The 19,649-nt window shown below is 51.2% G+C and overlaps 10 protein-coding genes across 10 annotated transcripts; 7 read left to right on the top strand and 3 right to left on the bottom strand.

Moving 5' to 3' along the window:
• Positions 1-121: 121 nt before the first annotated feature.
• COG6 (Golgi transport complex subunit COG6) lies at positions 122-2,071 on the top strand (the record flags this gene model as incomplete). Its single annotated transcript, XM_076684483.1, has 1 exon — positions 122-2,071. The coding sequence occupies one exon, from the start codon at positions 122-124 to the stop codon at positions 2,069-2,071; it is 1,950 nt and encodes a 649-aa protein (XP_076541227.1).
• Positions 2,072-2,724: 653 nt separating this feature from the next.
• On the top strand, positions 2,725-3,609 carry DET1 (acid phosphatase DET1; the record flags this gene model as incomplete). The annotated part of the gene is made up of 2 exons (XM_076684482.1): positions 2,725-2,739; positions 2,827-3,609. 2 exons carry the CDS (start codon positions 2,725-2,727, stop codon positions 3,607-3,609), a joined length of 798 nt encoding a protein of 265 aa, XP_076541226.1.
• Positions 3,610-4,373: 764 nt separating this feature from the next.
• Positions 4,374-5,192, bottom strand: TRVA0_016S00694 (endonuclease/exonuclease/phosphatase family protein; the record flags this gene model as incomplete). The annotated part of the gene is made up of 1 exon (XM_076684481.1): positions 4,374-5,192. The coding sequence occupies one exon, from the start codon at positions 5,190-5,192 to the stop codon at positions 4,374-4,376; it is 819 nt and encodes a 272-aa protein (XP_076541225.1).
• Positions 5,193-6,686: 1,494 nt separating this feature from the next.
• On the top strand, positions 6,687-7,310 carry TRVA0_016S00672 (Hsp20/alpha crystallin family protein; the record flags this gene model as incomplete). Its single annotated transcript, XM_076684480.1, has 1 exon — positions 6,687-7,310. The coding sequence occupies one exon, from the start codon at positions 6,687-6,689 to the stop codon at positions 7,308-7,310; it is 624 nt and encodes a 207-aa protein (XP_076541224.1).
• Positions 7,311-7,438: 128 nt separating this feature from the next.
• On the bottom strand, positions 7,439-8,743 carry DPH1 (2-(3-amino-3-carboxypropyl)histidine synthase; the record flags this gene model as incomplete). Its single annotated transcript, XM_076684479.1, has 1 exon — positions 7,439-8,743. One exon carries the CDS (start codon positions 8,741-8,743, stop codon positions 7,439-7,441), a length of 1,305 nt encoding a protein of 434 aa, XP_076541223.1.
• Positions 8,744-8,883: 140 nt separating this feature from the next.
• SHQ1 (Hsp90 cochaperone SHQ1) lies at positions 8,884-10,206 on the top strand (the record flags this gene model as incomplete). The annotated part of the gene is made up of 1 exon (XM_076684478.1): positions 8,884-10,206. One exon carries the CDS (start codon positions 8,884-8,886, stop codon positions 10,204-10,206), a length of 1,323 nt encoding a protein of 440 aa, XP_076541222.1.
• A 149-nt stretch (positions 10,207-10,355) lies between these two features.
• Positions 10,356-11,975, bottom strand: BOP3 (Bop3p; the record flags this gene model as incomplete). Its single annotated transcript, XM_076684477.1, has 1 exon — positions 10,356-11,975. The coding sequence occupies one exon, from the start codon at positions 11,973-11,975 to the stop codon at positions 10,356-10,358; it is 1,620 nt and encodes a 539-aa protein (XP_076541221.1).
• Positions 11,976-12,778: 803 nt separating this feature from the next.
• Positions 12,779-13,714, top strand: ASF1 (nucleosome assembly factor ASF1; the record flags this gene model as incomplete). The annotated part of the gene is made up of 3 exons (XM_076684476.1): positions 12,779-12,887; positions 12,936-13,284; positions 13,510-13,714. The coding sequence occupies 3 exons, from the start codon at positions 12,779-12,781 to the stop codon at positions 13,712-13,714; spliced, it is 663 nt and encodes a 220-aa protein (XP_076541220.1).
• Positions 13,715-13,937: 223 nt separating this feature from the next.
• On the top strand, positions 13,938-15,470 carry SMF1 (NRAMP family metal ion transporter; the record flags this gene model as incomplete). Its single annotated transcript, XM_076684475.1, has 1 exon — positions 13,938-15,470. One exon carries the CDS (start codon positions 13,938-13,940, stop codon positions 15,468-15,470), a length of 1,533 nt encoding a protein of 510 aa, XP_076541219.1.
• Positions 15,471-18,151: 2,681 nt separating this feature from the next.
• On the top strand, positions 18,152-19,642 carry TRVA0_016S00540 (uncharacterized protein; the record flags this gene model as incomplete). The annotated part of the gene is made up of 1 exon (XM_076684474.1): positions 18,152-19,642. One exon carries the CDS (start codon positions 18,152-18,154, stop codon positions 19,640-19,642), a length of 1,491 nt encoding a protein of 496 aa, XP_076541218.1.
• Between the last annotated feature and the right edge of the window lie 7 nt (positions 19,643-19,649).

Genomic DNA, 19,649 nt, shown 5'->3' with positions numbered 1-19,649 from the left:
GGCCAGCCCCCAAACCCCCGTGGCTAGGGTTGAAGGATGATACACGGATCATAGTGATACCCAACGACGGATCCGACACGGCCAAAAGACACGACATACCACACAAAAATATAGAACAGGCATGGAGGTGACAGGAGAAGGGGGCTCAGCTGCGCCAATCCGGCCGGATTATGTGATTTCACAGAAGATCTCCAACATTCTGTCGACGTCGTACGCGGATAGCACGATCCGGATTGCGCTGGAAGGGCTGGACACGCGGGTCACCGCCAACAGCGTGGAGACGCGGCGGAATCTCCGAAGTAGCATCGAGGCCGAGGTCATTCGTGCCAATGGCCAGATCCTCAAGGAGCTGGGTCGGTTTGCCGAGGGGATCCGCGATCTCGGGGCCTCTGTGGGCGAGCTGAACCGCGGGCTTCAGCGCATGGAAGGTCAGGTATCGACCGCCAAGCGGGCCACAAGCCAGATTGTACGGGAGAGCGAGGACCTACGGCGCCAAGACGAGAAGACGGTGGGCAAGCAGGTGCTGCTGAAAGCGTTCCGGGCTACTTTTGTGCTCAGCGAGGCCGAAGTCGCCAGCATGGCGCCCGGGGCTCCTCTGGACGACCGGTTCTTTGCGACCCTGGCGCGCATCAAACAGATCCACGGCGACTGCCAGGCTCTATTGGCTACGGGAAGTCGGGACACAGGCATTGAGATCATGGGCGCTATGTCGGAGCGACTTGACGCGGCGTACGACCGACTTCACCAGGCCGTAGAGCGCGAGCTGAAGTCGGTTTCGGCGTCCCAGAGCGGCGTTAGCATTGGACGCGGGCTGAGGAAGGCGCTTGCGCATCTTGCCGAGCGTCCTACGCTGTTCGACGACGCATTGAACGGTCTGTGTGAGAAGCGGCAGAAAAACCTGGCGACGGAGTTCATTGCAGCGCTAACGGGCTCCCAGTCCTCATCTCAGGGTACCCAGGACTCGAAGCCGATTGATTTCTACGCACATGACACTCTGCGGTATATCGGGGATGTCCTGGCATGGATCCACGCTGCGGCGGTGGGGGAGAAGGAGAACCTCGAAGCGCTATTTGGCACGGATACCATGGCCAGCGGCATTGAAGAAGGTCTGGCCAGTGAGCCGTGGATGAGCTGCGAAGCGTTTGATTCGAGCGCTCTGGTAGATGAGAAGGTAGACCGCATCACTGGGGCTCTGGTGAAACCTATGAAAGCGCGCATTGAGCAGGTTCTCGCGGCCGAGCCAAAGATCGCCACCTTGTACGAGGCGCAGAGTGTTTTGATGTTCTACAGGACTACGTTTTGCAAGCATTTACGGGCTTCTTCGCCGGTGGTTGCGGCCATTGAGGCTCTGGCGTCGGCGGCGATGCATCAGTTCAACAGCCGGCTCGAAGACCGTGTAGTTGTAGTCCGCGAGAGCCTGCCTCCTCCTCCGGAAGACCTTCAGCCGCCGGAGTTCCTTCTTGATGCCCTGGGCGATCTCCGGGCAGTGCTGTCGAGCTGCGAAACGAGCGTCGTAGGCGGGACCGACGCCGAGAAGGAGTCGCAGGTGCGTACCGTCATTGATGATCTCACCGAGCCGTTCCTCGAGTGCTGTAGCCGCATTGCCAGTGATATGCGCGACGGTGAGGCGGAGATATTCTCCGCCAACTGTCTTGACGCCGCCCGCATGACACTTTCGCTGTACGCGTTTGCCTCATACAAGCTCGAGCAGCTGGATGGTCGAATAGAAGAGCTTGCGGGTGCCTTGGCTGACCATCAGTTGCGCTTCTTTTCGGCTCGCTCGGGGCTTGGCAGTGTGACTGATTTACACAGCCGCACTGAACTGGCCGGTCTTGTTGCTTCGCTCGACGACTTCCTTCCGGCGGCCACTATGGAATCGAGCGAGGCTCTCCACCGGCTCAATTCGCCGCGGCTTGCGTCTACGGTTACCCTGAGAGCTTCGGAAAAGTTTCTGTCTGCGTTCAAGGAGCTCGAGGATAAGCTACGGTCTATTTACGGCGATAGTGACGAGTTTAGAGCAGTGTTCCCGCGTACTTCCGAGGACGTACGAGTTTTGCTCGCCCTTGACTAACTACAGTCTCCAACTGCACTCGATGGCTGCCTTTTTCCGTGGCTAGGCTGTCCCGGAGAGAGAGGGTGCGTAACAAACCTCCCAACAGCGTAACGAAAATTTTTTGTTACATTGCAAGTTACATTTGTAAGCAATGTTAACAAACTTGCTACAGGCTCCGTGGACGCCAAGCTAGCTTGGTGTAGGAGGCGAAGTTGGTGGAGAGTCGTTAAGCTTAATTCCGGGTGTATTGCTGGTCCTTGACTGCGGGGTATTGCTTGGCTTGGCATTGCTTGTCTCCGGGCCCCTGACCTTGTTTCGGGTATCCCTGGCAAAGAATTAGTTTCCGGCTAACTGGCCGTAAACTAGTCTCTGAGTATTGCTTGACCGGACATTACTGGCACGACAGGTCTTGTCGGCCCTTCCCCGATATTGTTCTGGCTAGATGTTCCTCCGGAGAGGCTAAGACCATTGTAGATCTGCTCTTCTCTCCCTCTAGCCGATGCACAGCCGTCTCAACACGCGGCTATTCGTAACCGCCGCACTATCTCCGGCTGCCGATATATAAAATGCCGATCGCAAAGTCCCAAAGTTCGGCATCATCATCATCAACGAGGATATCATTCGCTCTTCGAGAGAGAGAGAGAGAGAAAGGGAATAAAGCATTAGAGAGCATGGGTCGACCAAGAGTAAGTGATTTATTGGGTGTTTGGCTATTCGGATGGGAGTGTGGTTGAAAACCGCGGTTGAAAAAGGGCTAATATCAAGGGTTATAGCTGATTTTACTTGTTCGGCATGGCGAATCGGAATCAAACTGTGATAAATCGGTGAATCGCTTCATTGCAAACCACCAGATCCCCTTGACGGAGCTGGGAAATCAACAGGCCAGAGAGGCCGGGCAGGATCTGCTCCAAATGCTGCGGCCGGGCGAAAATATACTCTTCTACACCTCTCCGTACAAGCGAGCACGACAGACGTTGGAAGGCATCCTGTCAGTGGTAAACCAGCAACCGGAGGTCTCGTATCGAGTACACGAAGAACCGCGGCTGCGCGAGCAGGACTTTGGCAACTTCCAGGGCACTGCGCGCGAAATGAAGGAGATCTGGACGGATCGGGCCAAGTACGGGCACTTCTTTTATCGCATTCCAAACGGCGAGTCGGCGGCAGATGTGTACGACCGGTGTGCCGGGTTCAACGAGACTCTGTTCCGCCAATTCGCCAGTGACAAGTTTCCTAGTGTGTTGGTGTTGGTGACGCATGGCATATGGGCTCGCGTGTTTCTCATGAAATGGTTCCGGTGGCCCTATGAGGAGTTTGAGCTGCTGCAGAATGTGCCGCACTGTAAATTTATAGTCATGGAGCGTGAGGAGGATGAGTCGCGTAGATATACGCTCAAGACGAAGCTGAAAACGTGGTCAGACGCGCAGATTCGGTATGACGAGATATCCAAGGCCTGTGCGCGCATTGATATGATGTCTGAGGGTGAGTTTGATACCCAGGACTCGCGGGTGCGGCGTATCATGGTGGAATCCGCCACCGCCAAAGGCGCCCTGAGCTAATGTTACTAACCACCAAGACCACTAACCTCCTCCCTCCATATAGCATCCATTATACATTATACTAATGTAGTTACAGAGTACAAAGATAATGCCACCATATTGTATCCTTACCAGTACATTGCCTTAAAAAAGATTGTTGTACCAAAATATTACCGAGAAATAGCACTTACAGAACCAAGGTAAGCAATCACCCCTGTAGCATTTTGAGATTGTCTTCGAGGGCCAGCCCTCGAGCTCCCACAGCTGGGGGCCAGCCCCCAGACCCCCTCGTAACAGTCAGAGTGTTACAGAATTGACATTGTAGCTACAGAACCAACATATTGCAGTTACAAAACCAGGTAAAGTGGTAACGGAATCACCCCTGTAGCATTTTGAGATTCAATTGTCTTCGAGGGCCAGCCCTCGAGCTCCCGTAGCTGGGGGCCAGACCCCCGGGTAGCACGTGACAGTCAGACTGTTACAGAATTGACATTGTAGCTACAGCACCAAGATATTGCAGTTACAAAACCAAGATATTGTAGTTACAGAACCAAGATACTGTAGTTAGAAAACCAAGATATTGTGTAGTTACAAAACCAGATATCGTAGCTACAGAACCAAAATATCGTAGTTACAGAACCAAAATATTGTAGTTACAGAACCACGAATTGTGGTAACAGAATATTGTCATACGGAACCAAATATTGTGCTCGCCAGCATATTCTAATTATCAAGATATTGCAAAGGATTGTAGTTAAAAGTAATACGGACGAATTAAAAAGGGACTACACAACCAAGTCAATGGATACTGGCCGGTGATCAGAAAGGAGGAACCCATGATACTCCGAATGAAGGATGCCAAAAGTCGTCTGTGTCATGTCGGCCGTCTTTGGGTACCAAATGAAATCGATATAAGACGGAGTTTCGTGTCTGTTGAACCCCGTGTACGTAACACCACTATGGCCATACCGCGCATGCTTCTCAAGCACCTCGCCAGAGTCAATGAGCTGCTTGCTGAGAGTCTTGTACGCAATGTCGTCCCGAGACGAATTGAAGTCGCCACAGAGAGTCACCGGAGTCGAATGATCTTCCCCCATTTGCTCATTCATCTTGTGGATAATCAGCTTCGAGCTCTCCTCCCGCGCTTTCTTTCCGATATGGTCATAGTGAGTGTTGAACGCCGCAATCTCTCGTCCCGTTTCCCGGTGTCGGAGCCTCACAAACGTGACAATTCGCGGCAACACCGCGTCCCACCCACGGCTAGGCCGGTCTGGCGTCTCGCTCAGCCAAAAAGTGTTTGAGTCCACCAACTCCCATTGGGATTTACGGAACAGAATGGGCGCGTACTCTCCTCTGGTTTTCCCGTCGTCACGCCCAACACCAAAATAAGACCAGTCATCCCCCAGGCCGTTTAGGATATCCTCCAGCGCATTGTGGAGCACCTCCTGCAGGCAAACAATGGTGCTACGCTCGGCGTTGAACCGGATGGAGGCAATTACACCGTGCTTGCGCTCGCTCCAGTACCGCTCGTTCTCCACCGGACGGTGGTTGTCGTATCGGATGTTGTGCGAGTATACTCGGTAGCTCAATTCCTCCATATGCATTTCCTGGCAGCGATGGTTGTGGGGATGCAGGCGACCGGCAGGAGACAGATGGTGATTACGCAGGTAGGTGGAGTATCGGAGTTCCGTCAATGCGGCGCCCTTTCGTTCATCTTCCTCTACTTGGTAACGTTATAGGGGGGTCTGTCCGATACACAGAGTATTAATGATTCGTGATAGATAGTAGGCGGAGTATAGAGCGGGTGTCTAGAAAGAGCGGTTCATGGGCAGGATGGGATAGATATGTTGACTACGTACTCCAGTCTGAAATGGCTTGGTTCAATTTGAATTTGACCTTGGAGGGTCCAGTCGCAATCGGGGGGAAAAAAGGGTTCGATCCGGTGTTTCGGGTATCCAATACATTCGTCGTAGCTGATTAGAACAACCTAGAACCAATGACTAGCCTATGTCGTGATAATACATTCTCTGCACCTACTGAGAACTAACCTGATGGTTGCATGACATGTAGATTAACTTAACGGATACGTCTACCGGTAGTCCCCCCTCAGGTCCACTAATCAGAATTGCCATGTGTCCGAGTTATTCGCGTCTCTCTTCCCGCTAGGATGAGTCTCGTAGATGTCACATTTAATTGACCCAATGGTTCAAAGCTTGCATGGGAGGGTCTCTTTGTATTGTCGTTAGTTCTAGCTCATTGCCAATAACGGCATTTTGCACAAGTAAACTATTCCAAGACGAAATGAGATAGTAGTCCAAAGCGATTTTCTTTGAATTTCTATCCAATTCTTGATCTTCATTATCGGTTCTCATCGTGTCTGAGACAACATGGCAAGAATGAAATATACCCCACAGCACCGTATACCGTTGTATTACAGGCTAGAAAATTCCAGTACTGTAAATGATACATTTACCATATGTTAGACTGCAAATGTAAAACTTTGAAAAGATGGGATGATTCTCTCCCTCCCGTATGCACGTTAGATTGTATGATTATGGAAGGGTATCTACTAGACAAGGGTCGTCGAGGACAACACAATCCAAGAGAATTCAGCCATTACAGCTCATAGAATCAATTTGGTATGAAAATTTCGTTAGTTCAACGATACAGCAATTTGCGGACCGAATATATTCAACGTAGGTCGCAGACAGGCTAAACAATTTTTTTGCATTCATCATGACTCTGAAACAACCAAGCAAACTCGGTAAACCACCTACCCTAGCGACGACAAACACGTCGGGTCAATCAATCCTTCTCCACACCCCCAACTCGTTGTTACATTGTTACCATTTACGAATACCGTATACGTGCTTCATCAATTGAGATCGCGTGCCTCTAAACACGTGAGCCTTTTCGCGGAATTCGACATCCTCGAGTATCGATTGGACATGGCAGAGTTTCAAAAGTAGAACCTGATCCACTATGATCACGCAACCACTCTCCACCTACTCCTCATTATCAGCATAGGTAGCGTTCACCAAGGCTATATAAACAGTCGATACTTCCGCTCATCTTTCGTAGAGTATCGCTTATCGACAATGGCAGACTTGAATAGCTTCTTTAACCATCCTTTCTGGGACTTCTTTGACACGGTCGACACGGGTGAGGCGCCCCGTCGGCGACGACAGCAGAATCCACAGCGTCAACTCACCAACGCTGGCGGCGGAAGTGACGTTACCGTATCGCCAAACACAGTTAGCCCACTGAATTGGTTTGGCGGCAACAACTGGTTCTCTCCTCCAATTGACCTTTATGAGAAACCCGATTCATACGTCGTCGTGGCCACAGTGGCAGGAGCTAAGCCCTCTGATATCAAGGTCGACTACGACCCGCACACACAGGAACTGAGCATCAGCGGTGAGATTTCGTCGTCTAACACGGAGGACTATGATGAGGGCGAATCGGAGGAAGACTACCGAAAGCGTTATCTTCGGGTCAGTGAGCGGCGATACGGCTCCTTTGAACGGCGAATTCGAGTTCCAAACGACCAGGACATTGACGTGGACCATATCAACGCCGAGATTCGACAGGGCGTGCTGCGAGTTGTTGTTCCAAAGAAAGTAGTGAAGGCGCATAAGAAGAAGTCTGTCAACGTTAAAGCGGTTGAGGACGAGGACGAGAAGAAGCCACGAAAGAAGGTCACATTGGAATCTGCATCTTAAACCACGGTGAATAGTAAATATGATATGTCCATAGGAATCAATTCCATCATAACGTTATTTCGGGAAGTAAGCCTGTGGATGTAACCATGTTGCTTAGGGACAAGCGTCCAAGTGAATGGTGGTAAAGATCACTTGCATGCACAATCTTTTTGGTTTTGCGTGCTCTGGCAAGTGCTGCCGAAGCAATCATTCCGTTTGGGTTTATTACCTCTGCCGTAGCCATCCTTGGCATAGTAGTCCATTGGATACGGGCCGCTGCCCCAGTCCTTATCCTCTCCTAGGGCAATCATCGCCTCGTATGGCGTTAGCAATGGCTTGGGGAAAGCGTACCCCCAGTCAATAGACAGCCGTGGACATGCAACCTGGATCCAGCACTCAACGTCCGGGAACTGGGCCAGCTTTCCAGGGAAAATTTCAGACAAAATGACCATGACAGTTTCAACACCCTTGGCCATAAACTCCTTTTGAATTCGGTCGAGCGTGCCCACATTCCCCTGGCGACCAAGAGCGCCCAGGATGATGCCGACTTTTCTGGCCTCCCGCGCGGTTCTAATCGCATCTCGGCGCAGGGCATGCATCTCGACATAATCGTACTTTTCAATAGTGAACTTTCGCGAATACGGATCGTACTTGTAGGCCGGGATCTCGGGGTTGTGGATCATAGCGCTCTCCAAGTGGAACCGGCCGTCGCCCACGTATACAATAGCGGTGACATCATCAGTCGAAAGCCTAGCCGAAGTGCATCCGAGCACTTCACCTTTGGAAAGAGGCATTGCCTGGGGCGCCATGGTGTTAATCCCTCCTTTGAGCAGCAGATCATCGTGAATAGCATGAATAGTCGGGTTGAATTGAATCGTAGACACGAGAGCCAAATTTGACCCTGGCGCAAAATTTTTGGTCAGTGTAGACACAAGATGCTTCTTGTCGATCTCAATGGTGACAAAAATGTACAAAACTTTGATTTTCGTCACGTCTACTGGCACAAGACAGGAATGAGCGTAGTGGACGAGAAAGTCGCATCCCAGCGCAATTGCCGAGAAATCGTCAATGCAACAGGCGCCATAGGTCACGTCTCCCATAACGACAGTCTCGACTCCGCAGAACTGTTCGAGAATGTCGCTTACGATGCAGGCGTAGATGAGGAGACCTTCTGGCATCTGGAGGGCTACTCGCTTGGCGTTGCTCTTTCGGATGTGCCATACGGTCTTGTGGATTTCAAAATTGTAATTACTGGGCAGAATCTTGATCGCTTCGTTGAGTTCTTCATCGTTGAGGATCTCAGGAGGAATGAGGTTGACCGAGCGGCCCTTTGGCTTGGTCTTGACCAGCGGCGCGGTTTCTATCGACTGATCGTCGACCATCTTCTCTCCAGCCGCCTTGCGGCCCACAAACTTCCTTCGAGGCGCCCTCTGGGCATCTATCTCTGCCGACATTTGATCTAGCAGTTCTTTTGGCTTGTCGGGGTTAACTTGATGTGTGGTTATGATAAGATCACGGACAAATTTTCCAGTATTGAGACACATTGGGACCCCCCCATCGATAACCGGTATCTATTGAGAGAGGGCCATATAGAATGATCACACCGCAGTTCTCAGTATCGCAAGATGACCAACGAGTACACATTAAGATCAAGGCGCCTTATATAAAGGCTGCCGGCGTGGAGTTTTTCGTCGACAAGGACTTGTTCATCTTCTCGCTTCACCCGTACTACCTGCGGCTGCGGTTCCCGGGCAACCTAAAAGAGGATCGAGACGATGAAGACGAAAAAGACGTGGAAAAGTCCAAGGCAAGCTACGATGTGGCCAGCTCTATAGTCAGTGTGACTATCCCCAAGGAGAAGCCGGGAGAGCAGTTTCCTGACCTGGACATGATCACGAAGCTTTTGGCACGGAAAGAAGAGGATACCAGTGCTGCGCAAGAACAAACCACAAAACCGTTGATCCAGGAAATTGGCGGGTCGCAGGACGATGTAGGGGCCTCTAATGAGATTCTCAAGTCGGCAGAGAAGTTCGACTGGGAGATCGAACAGCAGGTGCCCGAACCACTGGGGGAAGAAGAACCCACCGCGTCAATTCTGGGAGCCAAGTACGGTTTCAATGACCAGTACTCCGGGGAGATTCCGGTATCTATAATGAGCGGAAATGATCTGAACGAGATATTAGAACCAGAGAAGGACGGGGCTTCTTCGCGGGTGCAGCAGAGAATAGATGCCGAGAACGACCAGTTCGATGAAGACCACTATCTTGCTGACTTCATGGACAATCCAGATATCCCTGAATATGTCAGGTGGGAGCTTCCAATTCCGTCTGGCGACTTTTCTGAGGCCGAACAGCTGCAAATGACCAAGCTGCCCAAAAAGCATTATCTATTGGACAACCCCAAGCAGATATACATTGGTCTCGTGGGGATTGTGTTTGCGTATGCGTACGACCAGCGGACGACGCTTGGAGAGAGCACTGTCGAGTCTGCGTGGACGATTGGCAAACTGGCGCCGCTAGTTGCGGCTCTTGATAACTCTTTTACGGCCCTGGCACCGCTGGTAATAAGCTGCTCTCGGCGCGCCTTAGCGTTCCCTCTGTTCCGCCATTGGGATCTTGTGACCAAAGTATGGGAGGATACTTACAGCCTGCTCAAGGCGGCCGCTGAGGATAAGAAGGTCATTGTCAAGGTCCTGCTGCATGTTATATCGTTGTTTGACGCTACGGAGCATTGTTACTATGTGTACAACAAGATATGGTTCTTGGATTATGCGTCGTGGGTGCAGCAGTCGAACCAGACGGTTATTCGGTCGCTGGCGTCCGAGCTGCATAAGGTATCGCTGACCAAGGAAGCAATTGGGTGGGATTTGGAGGAGCTCGAACGGGCCGCTATGGAGGTAGACCAACAGCAGTCATAACTCGCTATATCAGCACTAATAGCATAATGCCAAACCCTTTTTTTTTTAAAGATAGCAATTGCACAAATAAATACGTGTATATACTCCAGTCTATCATCATAAATATAAAATAAAAATGTCGTAAAAAAACGTGAAACATGAGAGAGGAATTACTTATCCATAATGAAGTCCACCCCATGCTTTTTGCTCCTCTCCTCCTTTTCCTTTTTTTCTTCTTGTCGTTCCGTCGTAGCTGCCACCGACGCTAGTACGCTCACCCCGCTCTGCTCGCCGGCTTTTTCTGTCTCTGGTTGTTGTTGCTGTTCTGGCTGTTGAGCGGGTTGTTGAGACGGGTGTCGAGATGGCTGCGCCGACTGAGATTGTGGTGATGGTTGTGCCTCTGAGGGCCAAGCGCCACCGCGAAGAATAGACGCCTCGGACCGATGCCGCATGTGAAGCCCTCGCTTGCGCATCGAGCTGTGCTGTGCGGCGGCTGCGGCGGCCGCCGCAGTAGCACCACTACCACTCTTCGGAGTAGGCGACCCCGAGCGCTCGCCACGCTCGCTGACCGACTTTTGCCGCTTAATTCCCGGCTGTTCATCATCCCGTTTTGGACTACTGGCCGCTTGTTGCTTGTTCGGCTGGTAGTGGTGGAACTGGTAAACGTGCTGGATAGACGGGCTCTGCGGCGAGCTCATGCTGAATTGCTGTGGCGGCGGGAACATATGCTGCTGTTGCTGCCACCGTTGCGGCGACAGCCCTGGTGGAGGCGGCTGGTGCCGCTGGATGGGCGAAGTCGCGTACGACGAGGACGGGATTGCCGACGTCGACGCGTGGTGATGGTGGCCCGGCCGGAACGTTGAAGCCGCATGGGGCTGGTGCGGCGCGGCGGTCACCTGATGCTGTGCGGCGTGCGGCGGCGGTGCGGCTTGCTTTTGTTGGTACTCTGACTGGATGATGGTCGGTTGCGACAGATTGCGTTGGTGGGTCTGCTTCTTGACCATTGACGGGTACGATGCAGCGAATGAACCAGCCATTGTAGCCGCTGATGGTTTACCCGCCGGTTGTTGTGGTTGTTGAGGCGCCAGCGATGGCGGTGGGTATTGCAGATGCTTAGGTAGCTGTTGTTGGTGTTGGTGTTGCGGCGGTAATGGTCCTTGTTGTAATGGTGGTGGTTGTTGTTGTTGCTGTTGTAAATATGCCTGTTGAGCCTGATCGTACTCGGCACTGTTTGAGAACAAGAGTGGGATGCTCTGGGGAGGCACATTACCGCGGATCGCGTCATGGAGCAGCTCTAATGAACGCTTCTTAACCTCCAGGCGGTAAAACTCCTGCTTAGTCCTCTCCTGCTCAGCTCGAGTTCGCTCCTGCTCCTGGCGCAAAACAAGCGCCTGCCGCAACGCGTCGTCGGTAAACCCCCAGTTGGCGATCCCCAGCACACTCATGAGGTCCTCCCGCGACGCCGGTGGGTGTGGCGGCTCCGATCTCGGAGGCTCCGATCTGGGGGGTGCCATCTCGGCAGAACGCGGCGACACGGGCTCGGAGTCGCTTGATTCCTTGGGTGGTCCCTCCTGGGCCAGTGGATGTTGAGGTTTTGTCTTCGACTCGTCCGGAGGTGGATGTTGGTCCGGCGATGGATGGGACTGTTCCGGCTTTTCGTGGTCCGGCGAATGGCTGCGGGAGGCGCGTTTCTCCTCCGGTGGTGGCTGCTTCTTGTCGCCGTTGTGCTTGGGGAACGTGAACGGCGTGGACGGGGCCCGAAATGTCATGGTCAGACTCGGCAGGCCCATCGCTCTTCTTTAACACAAAATGGAAAAAAAAATAAAAACAAAAAAAAAGGGTCGAGAAGAGCAAACGTACGGTCCTGCTCCTCTCACCTGAACAATAGCCACAACTCTGCGCGTGTGTGTAACCGACACGACCAAAAATTTAAAAATAAATGCAGAATGAATGAGAGAGTCCCCCCTGTCTACTTCTGATCAATGCTTTCTCTCGATATATCGCGACCGGTGTGTGTCTGCCTCTCTCTCTCCAGAAAGGCGGAGCCCTTTGTGTATGTCTCGCAGTGCGTTCCCTAAAATCGTCCCAGAGGAGGCGTTGAGTCCATGCCAACGTTAATTCTATTCCAACCGGGTACTTCCCCCCGGGCTTCTCGTCTGCCGTACTGATTCCACGCAAAAAAGAATGGAAAGCAAGGCGAAGTGCGCTTGTTTTGCTTTTAGGCTTTTTTTGACGTGTCTTGCGTTGTGCCTTTCGGGTATGTTTGCCTACCCAATCGAGCCGCCTGGCATGCACGCTTACCCGCCGCTTATGTCATCACCCCAGGGGGTGTCGCGCTGCTCGAAGGTGTCTTCGAGGGCCAGCCCTCGAGCTCCCGTAGTTGGGGGCTCTGCCCCCAAACCCCCGTTGTTATATATATCAACTAGTCCTCTCCGCGTAGGAGCCCCCAGGAGGAAGAGGGGGTGGGGGAGGGGGACCAGTTTTGCTAGGGGAAGAAGGGTGATGTCACGCGTTCGCGCGACGCGTCCCAAATTAATTCCCCAATTGAACTTTTTTTTTCACCCTACGACGCGTTACACTCACTATAGCAAACATGTCGATTGTATCCTTGTTGAACGTCGAGGTGCTGAATAACCCGGCCAAGTTCTCCGACCCGTATCAATTCCAGATCACATTCGAGTGCCTGGAGCCGCTGAAAGATGGTATGTACTAAAAGAAAGAAGGTATGACAAAAGTACTAACTTGGCCAGATCTGGAGTGGAAGCTGACTTATGTGGGCTCATCTACATCGTTTGAACACGACCAGGAGCTGGATTCACTGCTAGTGGGTCCGGTGCCGGTCGGGGTTAATACCTTTGTGTTCACAGCAGACCCGCCTTCGCCTGATCTCATCCCGGCCTCCGAGCTCGTCAGTGTCACCGTCATCCTACTCTCGTGTTCCTACGCCGGTAACGAGTTTGTCAGAGTCGGCTACTATGTCAATAACGAATACGATAGCGAAGAACTGCGCGAAAACCCGCCCTCCAAGGTCCAGATCGACCATGTGGTCCGCAACATCCTGGCCGAAAAGCCCCGTGTCACACGATTCAACATCTCTTGGTAAGTTCCTACTCTCCTTCCCCTGGTCCCACAAACCCCCCTGGGGCTCGATAGGCTCCACTAGTACTAATGGGGGGACCCCTCCCCCTGGGGGCTCCGCTGCGCGGAGAGGACTAGATAACGGGGGTTTGGGGGCAGAGCCCCCAACTACGGGTGCTCGAGGGCTGGCCCTCGAAGACACTCTGCTCCATTGATTGGTAATATGGTAACTAACAAGCTGTTTAGGGATTCTGAGGCGCCGTTGAACGAGTTCCCGCCGGAACAGCCCGAGGCAGATTTGGCTGAAGACGACGAAGAAGCATACGGTCAGGGAGAAGAGGAAGAAGAAGAGGAGGAGGAAGAACAGGAAGAACAGGAGGAAAATGTAGAGGAGGAGGAAGAGGAAGAGGCGGAGGCCGACGAGGACGTGGAAATGAAGCATGCCGACTAACTATATCTAATTTAACCTTGCTTCAGCCACGAAGGCCTATAAAAGCCCCGACCAATTGCATCTACAACTGTATATATATAACGGAGCCTTGGGTAGACGATATTTTGTCGGAATGAGTGGGCTCCGCCAAGGTGTCCGGCCGAGACACCACGAAACTTTTCCAGACTCTGCCTCGACACTACTGCCGTCTGCCGAGAGCTCCACGACTAGTAGCACCAGTAGCATGAATGAAGTGACGGAGAAGACGCAGCGGCGCGTTTCGGTGCGTAATATCGCCGTTTCTGCGCCTATTAAACGAGCCAGGGAAGGGCCCAAGTGGATCGCGGATTGTCGACAGCGCATAGCCCTGGTACCCTGGCCGGCGTGGGTCATCCGGGCCAAGGATGTTGCATACAACTATGGCAAGTTCGTTGGCCCGGGCATTATGGTGTCTATCGCCTATATGGACCCGGGCAACTACTCTACGGACGTTTCGGCAGGCGCCTCTCAGGAGTTCTCGCTGCTGTTTGTCATTCTGCTCTCGAATATTATCGCCATGTTCCTGCAGAGCCTGGCAATCAAGCTGGGGTGCGTCACGGGAAACGATCTGGCTGTGGCATGCAAGAATAACCTACCTAAATGGATCACGATATGCCTCTATATTCTGGCTGAGATCGCTATCATTGCAACGGACATCGCCGAAGTCATTGGCACGGCCATTGCGCTCAACATTCTACTGCGTATCCCACTCATTGCCGGTGTCGCTATCACCGTTGTCGATGTGATGCTCGTGCTACTAGCATACCGCCCGGGACGCGGTATGAAGGCGGTGCGGGCGTTTGAGCATGGTGTCAGTCTCCTCGTGCTAGGCATTGTCATTTGCTTCGCTGTTGAATTGGCGAGAATCCCCAAGCAGAGTGTCGGGCACGTGCTCAAAGGGTACCTGCCATCACACAGCGTCCTCCAGGGCGACGGCATGTACCTATCGTGTGGCATTCTCGGTGCGACGGTCATGCCTCACTCACTCTACCTGGGCTCGGCGCTGGTCCGCCCGCGGCTGAGGGACTACGATATTGACCAGGGGCTCATATCGGGCGACGAGGAGGACGATGCCGTGACCAACGACAAGTACCGGCCCTCGATAGGCGCCATCAGGTACGTTATGGGGTACTCGATTGCTGAAGTCGTTGTGTCGCTATGCACCATGGCACTCTTTGTCAACTCGGCCATTCTCATTGTCGCTGGCGCGACAATGTACAATGAACCGGGCGCCACAGACGCAGACCTTTACTCGATCCACGACATGCTATCGAGGCTGTTGTCGGGTGTTGCGGGTACCATCTTCATGCTGGCACTGTTGTTTTCGGGCCAGAGCGCCGGTATCATTTGCACCATTGCCGGCCAGATTGTGTGCGAGGGTCACCTCAATTGGACTGTCAAGCCGTGGATCCGCCGCATGGTGACGCGGCTCATTGCCATAGTCCCCTGTCTCGCTGTTGTCGGCGCCGTGGGCAAGACGGGGCTCTCCCAGACGCTCAATGCGTCGCAGGTGGCCCTGTCCATCCTGCTGCCTTTCCTGACGGCGCCGCTTATTTATCTCACTTGTTGCAAGAAGGTCATGACGGTGACGGTGAACGAGACGGACGAAGAAGGCGGCCTCCGCACCGTGAACATGGCCAACGGGTGGATTGTACGCATCTTTGGCATTGCCATTTGGCTCTTCATTGCCCTCCTCAACGTCTACCTTATTGTCCACCTCGCCATGTTTGGCCAGTAACTTTTTTTTGCATAGAACATCTGCATAGAAACGAACATAGAGTATTTCGCTTCGACTACCACAATTATATTGTTTCTTCTTTGAATCTCTGCACATCCCATTAGTATTCGAGGGCCAGCCCTCGAGCTCCCGTAGTTGGGGGCTCTGCCCCCAAACCCCCGTCTGGACCCAAATTGGCGTCATATCTCCACGAAGTGGAGCCCCAGTGGAGGGTTGTGTGAAATTTCCTTTTCAATTGCGCCATTCGACGCAATCGCACACTTTATATGAAGGGAATAGTACCAGTAATGTGCTATGGAAACTGAATCGTGAGATAACCATCACTAGATTACAACTCAAGGTATCCGAAAGAATCGATTACGGGTACGTTAATGCTTATATACGAGTCATTGATGATATCTAGTAAAGTAATAGGGAGAGCCCGAAGATCAATCAAACGCCCTCCCCTGAATATCAACGTGCAACGCATTTCACTGCATACCAGCTGTGTTTCGCATTAGAATTTACAGTGAGCAGCACGTAACATATTCTACCTGTGTTAAGGCCCCCTGCTTTCATGGCTAACCAGACTGTCTTTGTAAAATATTCAACGCAACCTACATAGTTGCTGCTGCGACATCGAGTCTAGCCCCAACCCACAAAGCTGTCTCAACAGCGTCCTGAAGACGGTTATTCAATCATATAATTTTTAAACCTTTGGCGATTTAAGATACTCGTATTACGGCTACGCTTGTTGGTATGTTTGTCTCGCGTATTCTGGTCTATTGGTTAAAGACTACCACGTATTTGATTGTTGTCGGAGTTAGGTACTTAGTTTCTCTATTATTTTCATAGGGCTTTCCAGGGTTTCTTGGAATCGCCAGTACGTTATCGACTGGCATTTATGAGTAGCCGGACTCCCCAAGATATACTTTGATCTGTAATAGAGCTGGTATTACGGAAACTCGAAGAGACCTGATCACTCCCTACCGCCTTCGTGCGCCTATATTACTGTACAACACCAGGCAATACTACGTAATACAGTACTAGTACTACTATAGTGTAGCACTGTATAGTGATCTATTACCCTGCATTATGGCTATTAGGCCCCTTTGGTGTTGCCCACTTAACGCACCCAATCACGATTGTTACATTACGCATCATGGGTATAATGCGTTACCCGGAAGCATAAGAAACGAATCAAGCGTTACATAGTCAACACAAAACGGGAATTCGTTAGTTACCCGTAAAGTCGTTAGTACAGCATACCTAAATCCGGTTTTACACGGTAGTAGACAGTTCCGCTTAGCTTGCTGATCACGGTGTTAATATTGAATAGCAACTACGTGTAGCCGCACTGACCCAACCACCTTGAAACAGCGGCTGTTGCTGTATTAAAACACGCACACCACTTCGTGATCCAACAAAGAGCAGAGCACTCAGACAAAGCAGCATGCTGTACAACTGCACACAGCCCCTATTAGGGCATGCCGTAGAGACGTGTTGTAATAACAGCACGCAATGTGACGGTATGCGTGCAAGTTACTGCGATGACGGCCCACGTTTAGGCAATAGCCAGCTCATTGGGTGAGTGGACCGGCCCCGGAGAATGGTCCGGTAGCCCCTGGTAGCCAATTCTTATCGGGTCTGCCGATCATGCGCAAGGGCAAACCTTGATGCGGCTAACAATGTTTCGGATTTCTGCATCATTTCGTCTTACATGTGTTGTGCCTGAAACTTGATAGGAAATTAAAAATAGCAATGCGTCCGCTCTGCAATTCATGCCCTGTAATCAGTAATAAGGAGCTCTTTGCACCACATTACCATATGTACACTACTGTAGTAGATCGCCTGCCTGCATCAGTTTTTTTTCACTGCATGCGTTTGCGTTAACGTGGCACTCGATAGATGAGGTACATTCTGGCCATTTCTAGGGATGGATCCAAGACTTTGTCGGGTTTATTCTGCAAAATAAACCGGGTCGTTCGATTTGGTCCTGGATTCTATTGATGAAAGAACTTTTTGCTGTCCAATTTTACATGCATTCTCCCGCGCAATTGATTACCATTCGCTATTTAGATTTAAAAATTGCACCGAATTAGATAATGATTCAGACAGGAGGCGGTCTGAGATACAAAATCAGGAACAGAGGGCCCTTTTTAGAAGCGAGTCTGACAGCACAGAAACCAAATTGAGCGCAAGGAACGCTCCTTGCGTCACGCAATGCCGTGGATGACTTTGCGCACCCCCCGAGGCCTCGCCTGCCTTTTCCAGTTCTTTTTGTTTTGGCTTCTTGGAGATTATCATTTTGTTGTATTCTTTTAAATTTCTCCGATCGTGCGTTTTTATCCCTTTGGTCTAACTGTTGATAGAAAGGCGATCTAGATTTCTGATATTCCCGGGCTAGTGGTACTACAGTGTATTACGGATAGCAGTACAGTAACCTGTACGGCGTATATTGGAGATATTGCCAAGCCAAGCGGTTGTTGCACGTGGAGCTCGATATAAAAGCTATCCGTTGTTATACTGCTAAATTCCCCCAATTGTGGCCCCATTAATTGTTATCAACACACACGATATTCAAAGGTATAATTGACTGCTATTACTCTCCGCTACAAATTGATCACACGTTGTGGTTTAACTATTGTGAAAACCTGGGCTAGTAACAATCGAATTAAGGAATTAAGCAAGCTCGAAAATTGATGATGGCCATGATGCTGACAGGGCCTCGTCTCGTTCAAGTGGCCCTGCTAGGGTTTGCGTTCATGTTCTTCGCCTCAGTCGTCTACCTGTATGGACACGAGAACTCGCTGGAAATGGCCCAGTGGCTGATCAGATCCCAGCAGCCCAAGAATAATAACTTAACCGATGTGTACGCAAACTTGGCCGACCACATCCAGAGCGAGGTCAAGGTTGCCCTCACCGAGCACGATAAACTCGTCAAAGAACAGATTGACAAGACGGACAAAGTCCTACAGGAACAGCAGAGGGACAAAGAGCAGCTTGAACAAGTCATGAAAGAATTGCACAAGCAGCAGGGAGCCAGCGAGGAGGAGTGGAGGAAGAAGCAGGAAGAAGAGAGAAGGAAAAAGGAGGAGGAGGAGAGAAAGCAGAAGGAGGAGGAGGAAAAGAAAAAGAAAGAGGAAGAGAAGAACAGAATCCACAATACCCTGCTTATAGAGTACCATGAAGACGAATTGCGGCGCGAAACCGAGCTTCTCAAGCCGTACAAGTTCGCAGAGGAAGACTACACAAATGGCAAGCTCGAGCCCTCGGGCAAGAAAATTGTCATCATTTCAGCGTGCGACGACCATTTCAACAAGACTCAGCTCGATCAAGTGCTCAAGAACCGTGACGAATACGCCAAATACCACGGTTATGAGCATTTATTCATCGACTCCAGTAAGTATAGCGTAGAAGGCGACAAGGGCAATTGGAATAAGGTTCCGGCCATTCGAGAGGCTTTCGAAAGGTATAAGGATGCTGAATGGTTCTGGTGGCTCGATGTCGATGCGTTTATCATGAACGAAAAGATCGATCTTGCCGCGCATCTGCTACATCCCAAGGTGCTTGCTGAACGACTCACTTACGGGCGTCCCATTATGAATGTCGACTACGAGTTCGTCACGCACTATCCCAAGCGGGACGAGATTGACATCAAAAACATTGACATCGTGCTGACACACGACAACATGGCCTGGAATACGGGCTCCGTGTTCTTCCGACGTACAGACTGGACGAAAATGTTCCTCGAACTGTGGGACGATCGAAAGTTCCGAGATGCCAAGTTCCGGCAGGTCGAGCAGAGTGCAATGACACACTTGGCTCTGGGGCACCGCCCGTTTTTGTACCATTTCGGACAGGTCCCGCAGCGGCTCATAAATAGTTACCACAGGGAGCACTGGGAGTATGTTGATGGTGACTTGATTGTGCATTTCGCTGGTGTTGCCAAGCATAATAACGAGTTTTACCGCCTTTGGCAGCAGTATTACGACTCTCGAAATCGAGTCCCCAAGGAATACCAACTAGAACCAGACTACAAGAAGGAAGAGGAAGAAAAGAAGAAGAAGGAGGAAGAAGAGAGGAAGAAGAAGGAGGAAGAAGAGAAAAATAAGCAAGAAGAGAAGAAGAAGCAAGAAGAGAAGAAGAAGCAAGAAGAGAAGAAGAAGCAAGAAGAGAAGAAAGAGAAATAAAAAAAAA

This window comes from Trichomonascus vanleenenianus (genome assembly GCF_965637985.1).
Source record: "Trichomonascus vanleenenianus strain CLIB 3782 genome assembly, contig: TRVA0_016S, whole genome shotgun sequence".
NCBI classification, from domain to species: domain Eukaryota; kingdom Fungi; phylum Ascomycota; class Dipodascomycetes; order Dipodascales; family Trichomonascaceae; genus Blastobotrys; species Blastobotrys vanleenenianus.
This window is presented reverse-complemented; position numbering and strand designations above follow the sequence as displayed.